Genomic DNA, 9,137 nt, shown 5'->3' on the forward strand with positions numbered 1-9,137 from the left:
GGACGTCTCCCAAGCCTTTGCACTAGCTCCTACAACTTTTACCCCGGGTTCATTTTAATTGACTCCCTATGTTCATTAAGTTCATTGGTTACGGGTTTCGGGATCGTCGCTCGATACCATTTGTAACACCCCATACTCCGAGTGCCTTACCAGGACCACTCGGGTATGAAGACATCACCATCTCGGTTGCCCGAGGTATGATAATCAAATAGACAAAACGAAAACAACATTTATTATAAGTAGTTTAATGAATAAGTACAATCCTCGAAACCAAATCGAAAGTACAATACATTATTCCAAAACTAATCGTTCTCAATCGAAATGTAAATAAATGCTAAACTACGGCGGAAGACTCTATCGTCATGTCGTGGCCGTCCCGGCTATACCGTATCATCTCTATACTGTTCAATATCCGCTCACCATCCCCGAATGGATCACCGCAGGTTTACAAAACAACACCGGGTCAGTACTAATCACACAATCAAAATAGATAACAACAATAAGACAAACAGACAAATTTTGAATCACACACACACAAACACCACCAACTCCCATCATCTCAATATCGACCGTCCCTTTGGACCACCGCCCGATGGGGGACCGCAGCTGTTCCCACCTAAGCCCCGCTCATCGTACGAGCGATAACCCTGTCCATTAATGTGCACATCCCCTTTCGTGGCGGGTTCCACGAAGGGCGAAACTAGGGCGTGATATCACTCCCGCAAGTGACCCCACTCAGCCGAGGACACGCCTCAAGAACCACAGACAACAATCACAAACACAATCGCAATCACAACCGTCACAATACAATTACTATATCAACAATCAATCTCAACACATCAACCAATATCCCATTATGGGACTAATACTGAGTAGGAAATCCTACCTGGAAAGCACAACACGCAGACGGTATCTACAGCTGTCTCAAAACGCCTCTTCTATGAACTCTCCTCCTACCATACAACACATAGATACTACTATTCAATTACTATTCATAAAAACCCCCAATTCCTAAATTAGGGTTTCACTAATCTTAACAAAACATTATATAAATTACATTAAAAGCTTACCCTCGACGCAAGGAATCCAACGACACAAACTACGATGCAAACCGACCGTCTGAACTCCGGGAATTGTCAAGAACGCGATTAGGAAGAAGACAAGTTGCTCTCTCTCTTAAACAGGTTTTAGGTTTTGTAAAAAGTGATTTAGAACAAAGACGAATTGGTTTAAATACCTTAATCGCGTAATTAACAAAACCCGAGAAAACTCCCCCGTAAAACCGGACACTCGATCGAGTACCCAAGGTACTCGATGAGTACCCCCCTACTCGATCGAGTGCCCCAGCTACTCGATCGAGTGCCCAACAGGTCAGAAACTATTTTATTCTGCAACGTACCCTTACTCGACAGAGTAAGGGCTACTCGATAGAGTACCCCCAAGACCATAAATACGGAGTATTACATTTACATATTAAAAAGTACACCATCTTTAATATGTGCAAATAATATGAAATCTATACTCTAATGATAGCATTTTTTACCACAAAGCTAATTATATTATTTTCATAATTTTTTTAACGATATTTTTTTGGCAAATGAAATGTAAAAGTTTGATATAAAAATTAGAAATATCACTTGAATATAATTTAGGAAATATACATATTATAATAATTAAAAGATTCTCTACTTTATTTTTTACATCAAAAATTATACTTTCCTAAATTGAATTTGGATGATGTGGACGCTCTCAGATCGCTCGAAAAAACTCTCTTTTATATATATATAGATATGAAAATTTTACATTTGTTTGTTTGAATTAGATGTAAGAAGAGTGAAAACTCTATAAAAAAAAACACGATTTAAATCAAACCTTCCCAAATAATTTGAGTTCGAGCAAATCTCATTTGTGAAGTCTATTTCACGTATCAACACAGTTTTAGCACAAATTCTCACTTTAAACGGACACTATCCGTATAAGTCTGAAACTCTTACTACGCTAACAAGAACAGGACCATTATTTTGTCGGAGAAAAGGTAAATTTGTTCTCCCATATCCTAAAATACATATTACTCCCCTCCTAACATTTTACGGGTCGTTTCCTTATCGGTGGAATCCGACTTTAGACTATATTAGTGTAAAACCGCAACTAAGTAAATGATTGAATTGATGGTTTCCTACATTTTTTCTGCCATTCTTGAAAACCCACTATTTCTGTGAATTATTTTAGCTTTGATTTGGAAAAAGTTTGTTCATTTGTATACTTTGGGTGTGAAATCATGTTATAATGATAAGGGTGCAATTTTAATGGTGGAAATTACATGCTAGTCTTTATTCTTAGCAGGGTAATTGAATTTTGGGAGACATGGTGTTCGGAATGGCGGTTGGTAGACGAGCAATATCAACTTTTCCTGGTTTATGTCGACGAATTAAGCAAACAGGTACTTTCCTGGTTATTTGAATTTGGGATTATTATGTAGGTTTCATTGTTTTATTGCAAATTCATACATTCATATCCTTTTCTAATTGTTAGAGGTTTATGCAATCGCCGTGTTACGGATTGATTATGAGTTAGTGATTGAATTTGTTGGTTTGTTGACATTGTTCGTGGTTGGCTCGCTTGGAATGAGAGTAACTATTACTGGAGTAACGGAGGCTAAAATAAGAAGAAATGGGAGGAGTTGGGTGGTTAGTGGTGGTTGTGGAGGGTGGAAAGAGGAGGTAGAGGAGGAATTATTACCTCGATATGGAGCTAATGAATTACTTTGGGGGAGAGGTGGGTAACTATTACCCCCTTAATCTTCCATTTTTCTTCCCCCTTTCTATATTCAATAGTTCAACCTCCATCACTTCCCTCCATTTTTTAGTTCATTTAAGGTCTATTACTCCGGTAATAGTTACTTCCATTCCAAGCGAGCCCTAAGTTGTAAATCTGGTGATTGCTATCTTTTTTATATGCATTTTTAGGTGTTCACTTGTCATGTGTTGTGTTAAGAGATGTTTAGCATATGATCGGGGTTTTTGATGATATCTGTAATAGAAAAGCCTTTGATTAGTACTAAGTTGTTTGCTCTTTGCATGGTTCGATATGCCATTGTTGTTGACATCTTGCCTATATATCAACACATATGGAGTACTATGTAAGTGTCTACATTTGAGCTTCTGATTTGTTAGAATTTGAATATGTAGGAGGGCAAAACGGAAAAGGCCTCTCTTTGTTGTTAACATAGAGGTGAGGCTGCGTATGTATGACCCCCTTACCCTACCATTTGAATGAGCTTGTAGCCTCTAGGGTAATGTTGACATTGTGAGAGGCAAAGCTACTTTCTCGTGGCCTTTTCTCTTTCCAAGTTGCTTTAGAATTTCCAAGATGAGTCAAATGTATATTGTGGATGTACCTTGTACTCATCTAAGTTAACAATAGCAACAAATTATGGGAAGGTATGTAAATCGAACGTGACTGCCATAATGACTCGGTTAACCCAAAATGCTAGTGATATACAAAAACTAAAGGGAACTTCAATGCATTTTTCGGCTAACATGCCCTGATTTTGTTTATGTCATGTGTTCCCTTACTTTTTATGCCTCCAAATATCCAATGAAGCCATTCACTTGACTTATTTGTGAATTTGTATGCAACAGAGAGGGAGATAGTTAAGATGTTTCTTGTACAAACTCCCGGAGATGACTCCCCTGTGTCTTCATCGAATCGAAACAGTTCTACTCGGACTTTGGATGAAAGATTTATAAGAATTTTGAAAATATTCAAGTGGGGCCCTGATGCAGAAAAGGCTCTAGAAGTACTTAAGCTGAAAGTGGATCACAGGTTGGTGCGCGAAGTTCTGAAAATTGAGGTTGACATTAATGTCAAGGTTCAGTTCTTCAAGTGGGCAGGGAAGAGGAGGAACTTTGAGCATGACTCTACGACGTACATGTCTCTCATTCATTGTTTGCTTGAAGCTGGATCATATGGTGAACTATGGAAAACAATCCAAGATTTTGTTCGAAGTCCGTGTGCCATTAGCCCATCTGAATTTTCTGAAATCATGAGAATGCTTGGGTCTGCTAAGATGGTGAACAAAGCCGTCTCAATCTTTTATCAAATCAAGGCGCGCAAGTGCCAACCTACAACGGCAACTTACAACTCTATTATTTTGATGTTGATGCAAGGGGGTCATTATGAAAAGGTGCATGAGCTATATAATGAGATGTGCAATGATGGGAACTGCTTTCCTGACACAATGACATATGGTGCTTTAATACAATCTTATGGGAAACTGGGTCGTGATGATTCTGCTATAAGGCTTTTTGATGAGATGAAGGAAAATGGATTACATGCCAATGCAAAGATCTATACAACTGTACTGGCCATTCATTTCAAGAAGGCCCGAGCTGATAAGGCTTTAGATGTACTCAAAGAAATGAAAGAAAAGGGTTGTGCTCCGACTGTCTATACATACACTGAACTGATAAAGGGACTTGGAAAAATTGGTCGAGTCGATGAAGCATATGATACATTTTTGAGTATGCTAAATGAGGGATGCAAACCTGATGTTGTTCTAATAAACAATTTAATTAATGTTTTAGGCAAGTCAGGTCGTTTACCTGAGGCTCTTAAGTTGTTTGGAGATATAGAAACTTTGGAGTGTATACCAACTGTGGTTACCTATAACACTGTAATTAAAAGCTTATTTGATGCCAATGCTCCAGTAGCTCAGGCTTCTGCAATGTTTGAGAAAATGAAGACGGCTGGAATTGCCCCGAGCTCTTACACTTACTCAATTTTGATTGACGGTCTTTGCAAGAAAAACAGAGTTGAGAAAGCACTATTACTTCTTGAGGAGATGGATGAGAAGGGCTTTCCGCCTTGCCCAGCAGCTTATTGTAGCCTGATTAACAGCCTAGGGAAAGCAAAGCGTTATGACGCTGCAAAGGAGTTATTCCAAGAGTTGCGGGAAAACTCGGGTACTTCTAGTGCAAGAGTTTACGCTGTAATGATAAAACAGTTTGGTAAATGTGGCTGCTTAAGTGAAGCAGTAGATCTATTTAATGAGATGAAGAAACTTGGGTGCACTCCTGATGTATATGCTTACAATGCTCTCATGTCTGCTTTGGTGAGGGGTGGCATGTTTGATGAAGCACAAACTCTACTTCGTACTATGGATGAGAATGGTTGTGCTCCGGATTTGAATTCTCATAATATAATATTAAATGGCTTAGCTAGAACAGGTGGTCCCAAAAGGGCCATGGAAATGTTTGAGACAATGAAAAATTCAAAAATGAAGCCAGATGCAGTTTCCTACAATACTGTCCTTAGCTGTCTAAGTCGAGCTGGTATGTTTGAGGAGTCAGTAAAGTTAATCAAGGAAATGGATAGAAATGGTTTGAAGTATGATCAGATCACTTACTCTTCACTTCTTGAGGCAGTGGGAACAGTTGATGATGAACCTGCTTGTGCTAATTCATGACAATGACCAGGTATTGCACATGATTGTTCTTGCTTTGCTTACTTCTAACTTCAGCTTAATTTCGCAGAGATGGTCAGTAAATATACTCCGTCCATCCACTTGAACTCACTACATTTGCATTTGAATCAAAGTGTTAGGAGTAAAAATATGTGAAAGGAGAATGAGGCCCACACTCATGTAAGAGTGTTCTTGTGGGTTATGTAATTTTTATTCACAATGAAAACGTAGTGATTGATTTGTATGTCCCGAGAAACAAAATGTAGTGAACCCAGATTGAGTAGACGGAGTGTATTTTGTTGTATCATATAGAGGAGAGGGTGTGGTCATAGTTGAAAATTCTTTCATGGCCTCATGTGAAAGTTACCTTTTTTATTCGTGAATTGTTTTTATGTCGAGTCATAATGTTGATGAACGTCATGTTACTTTCTCTTCACTCAGAATTACATTGTACGGGTATCTGTTTTGGATCACTAGTGAATTGTCTTTTAAGTCAGTTTATGAAATTGTATATGAGAAGTTATCTAACAGTTGATAACTGTCGCTTTGTGTGAGTAATGTCATTGTAAGAAACTAAGGGCTTCAAAAGTTATGTAATGTGCTATCAGATGCCACTAGAATTTCCAACGAAAAATTGGGCTTGAATTATTTGCAAGTCTTATTGTAATTAATACAACAGACATATTTTCTGACATCTTTCTTCTTAGATGGATTTACCATCCGTCAATAAATTGTTTCTGGCTTTACCGTGACCTGCCTTGATTCTTGAACTAAAGATTCCTTATAAACTGTAACCAGTTGCTTTTGATGGTCTATTACTTCTTTGGGCTACTATACTAATGGTGTTGTATAAGTTTTCCAACCATTTTTGTGTTGAGTTACCAAAGTTGAATAACTTGTTCTGTAAACCAACTTATCTTTTAAACTTTAATTTTTCTTAAATTTTTGTGCATTTTTAATGATCAATAGACTTTTTCTCTTCGGTATTTTGGGTGTAAAATAGTGCTAGTATAAATAAGGTGGCTAACTAAACTGTTGCTACTCTGCCCCATATATATTGAAAGTTCATAAATAAGTCAATGTTTTACTCATCAAATGCTTTTTATATCTGGCTTCTTTTACCATGTTTTGATGAGAGTCTCTGTTGAAAAGTTGGGATATGTACTTACATTCATATTGAAGCCCAACTCTGTTCAACCTTTCAAGGATTCATTTTGCAGTCTATGGAGCTTCTTTTGTTGTCATTTTATGAATTTGGGCGACTTCCTTATCAGTTTGCCTTTTGTGGTTATGGACTTATGGCTTGATTGCTACAGGTCATCGGAGCATTTCATTGGATTTGCTTAATGTTCTTTGCAGCTTTTAGCACAAGCGTGTCAGGTGTGTTTCTTCCCAGAGTTCTCTTTTCAAAATGGCATAGTATCTCAATAGCTTAGAACTAAATTTTCGAGTATTTTTTTATTCTTTAGGTCATTGAATGGCAATCAAACATCAACAGAATTTTATTTGCAAGTCATTTTTAGGTGAAAAGGAGTACAAGTTTGGTAACAGATTGGTAGATAATTCCAAGTTCCGAATTAAGTACCTTTTCTTGAAGCCTTGATCGTTCATATTCATTGCTGATGTTGCGTATGTTTCTTGGTGTTCTTATGCTATATCCTATTGTTACCCTTTTTATTGCTCTCTAGGACAGGAGTTCAATATATTCACAACGTGATGTCATATTTATTGACAAATTTATTTTGAAAAGGTTTGGATATTCCTGAAGATGTTATAATTCATGCATCTGACTAGTGTGTAGAATATTGTCTAATGACTAATGGAGAGAGAGCAAATGAGAATGAGTACATTACCCAAATGCGCTAAGCCCCTCACTCGTGACGAGGTGGGTAGTAAGATGTATGCAACCTTACCTCTGTCCTAAAAGCATAAAAAAAGTTGTTTTCGGATGACCCATTTGAAAACTGCTTGTAAAAACCTCTTTACGGGGAGTAAGGATCCTGTGTCCAATTTTAGTGTCTCATTCTCATCTCATTTGACCCAAAAACCACCTTCAAAAATGTTATCATAAATGTGTTCATTGATTTTAAGTGTCAAAAGGAGAGAGGCACAATCCTCACCTGATGAAAAACACCGATAGTTTAGTGAACCATTTTGCTTTATTTCATTGTACTAGATGACATAAATGAAATGGACTGCAGTCGTGTTCTCCCTACGCCCCATTTATATTATCTCTATTTTCTTTTTGGTCCATTCCAAAATAACCGAGCCCATTCTGTATCATCACTTCATATACTATCTCTAGTTAATAACAAAAGCGCAAGGATAATATAAATGAGAAGGATGGAAAGTACCGGGACAACTCTCGTGAATCATCCCCTTTGGAAAGTAGGGTAGTATCAGGAATCTTGTAGATTTTACGAACATCTCAAGCTCTGTGTTTATTTTCTGGGTCAACAAGACCTTTCATTTCTCTCATTTTTTTTGCAGTGTTTACCTGTGAAGGGAGAAGGATCCTGATGATGCCAGACATTCTTGGGAATACATGCTAGTGTTAAACCTCGAAAGAAGGGCTGAGACACAGAGAAAGCGAACTATATATTTTGAAGGTGGAGGAAAGTTGGTGACTCGAATGTTTTCAACGCCTGGCAATAAAACTTTTACGTTGCTGGCTTTCATGTTTGCTTCTGCTTGTTAAGTCGTTTACATGACCTGTGTGGGACATTTGCAATGGGTCGTATCATTCCACCGCGCTCCACATCGAAGCGCCTCTCGCTTACTGGCTGGGCCAACAATGCAATGCAGGCGTCTCCAGCAATAGGCTGTTCGGTATTTTCTTTTTTTTTTTTGTACGTGGTGTTTAGCTCTGATACCATTGATATAAATGGAAGAATCCACCTCAAAAACTAGCCCAAAGGGTGATAAATCCTGATTCTATATAAACCCCACGGCCCACGTAAATCATTTACATAACCAATTTGGGACATTTGTAGTCAAAAGTGTTATTGTACGAAGTAATATCTAGAGATGGCAATTGTTGATCCGTTCAAAATATGATATGAACTTGGCAAAAGATCAGTGGGTTTAGGTTATGATGAAGTGAAGTAGTGAACCCACTAGTCCATTATGTAGTTCTATTGACACGGACACGACATAAAACTTATACAGGTTGGGTTGGAATTGAGATTTTTTGACACGAACATGACACTAAATAGGTCATAATTTCTTCGGTTAACTCCATATTTCCATAATTCAAATAACCTCTTAAGAATAAGAATTACGCAATTGCTAAATCCCGCACACTCTTTTGCTAAATCCCACACATTTTGTCCTAATATTCCACATTTAACCTTCACCCTAAAAAGAGTTATTTCCTCCTCTCTCACAAACCTAACCAATTCATTAACAAGTCAACGATTATGGATCGTATTTCGCACATACTACATGTAATTTCTCCATAATATCAACAATTTTATTAATACATTCTTTAAATTGATTTAATTAATTAATTTATTTATTTCGAAAATGTTTTTTTTTTAATTAGGGTTTGAATTAATTTGATTAGACAATATGTCAATTACACGATTAGTTGGAGAGACTAAATTGAAATGAGAAACGCCTTTTGACAAATGAAAAACACCTGCAAATTGCAGGTTGCTGCAAATTTAAGATG

The 9,137-nt window shown here is 37.4% G+C and overlaps 1 protein-coding gene across 2 annotated transcripts; it reads left to right on the forward strand.

Moving 5' to 3' along the window:
• The first annotated feature begins 2,024 nt into the window (after nucleotides 1–2,024).
• LOC141648038 (pentatricopeptide repeat-containing protein At3g16010) lies at nucleotides 2,025–8,516 on the forward strand. 2 transcript variants are annotated; one of them, XM_074456452.1, is made up of 5 exons: nucleotides 2,039–2,440; nucleotides 3,642–5,477; nucleotides 6,781–6,844; nucleotides 6,934–7,093; nucleotides 7,955–8,516. In XM_074456452.1, exons 1-2 carry the CDS (start codon nucleotides 2,365–2,367, stop codon nucleotides 5,465–5,467), a joined length of 1,902 nt encoding a protein of 633 aa, XP_074312553.1. In that variant the 5' UTR covers nucleotides 2,039–2,364; the 3' UTR covers nucleotides 5,468–5,477; nucleotides 6,781–6,844; nucleotides 6,934–7,093; nucleotides 7,955–8,516. The 2 variants fall into 2 exon arrangements, with proteins under 2 accessions (XP_074312555.1, XP_074312553.1); XM_074456454.1 differs by lacking the exon at nucleotides 6,934–7,093 and having other exon boundaries at nucleotides 2,025–2,440.
• Nucleotides 8,517–9,137: the final 621 nt, after the last annotated feature.

The sequence above is a fragment of the Silene latifolia genome, chromosome 3 (assembly GCF_048544455.1).
Source record: "Silene latifolia isolate original U9 population chromosome 3, ASM4854445v1, whole genome shotgun sequence".
Taxonomy (NCBI): Eukaryota; Viridiplantae; Streptophyta; class Magnoliopsida; order Caryophyllales; family Caryophyllaceae; genus Silene; species Silene latifolia.

Bases quoted from the DNA above. Each gene is read 5' to 3' on its own strand.
- LOC141648038 (XM_074456454.1), top strand. From the start codon at position 2,365: ATGGTGTTCGGAATGGCGGTTGGTAGACGAGCAATATCAACTTTTCCT. The intron at 2,441-3,641 runs GTACTTTCCTGG...TGTATGCAACAG, and splicing joins TCGACGAATTAAGCAAACAG to AGAGGGAGATAGTTAAGATG.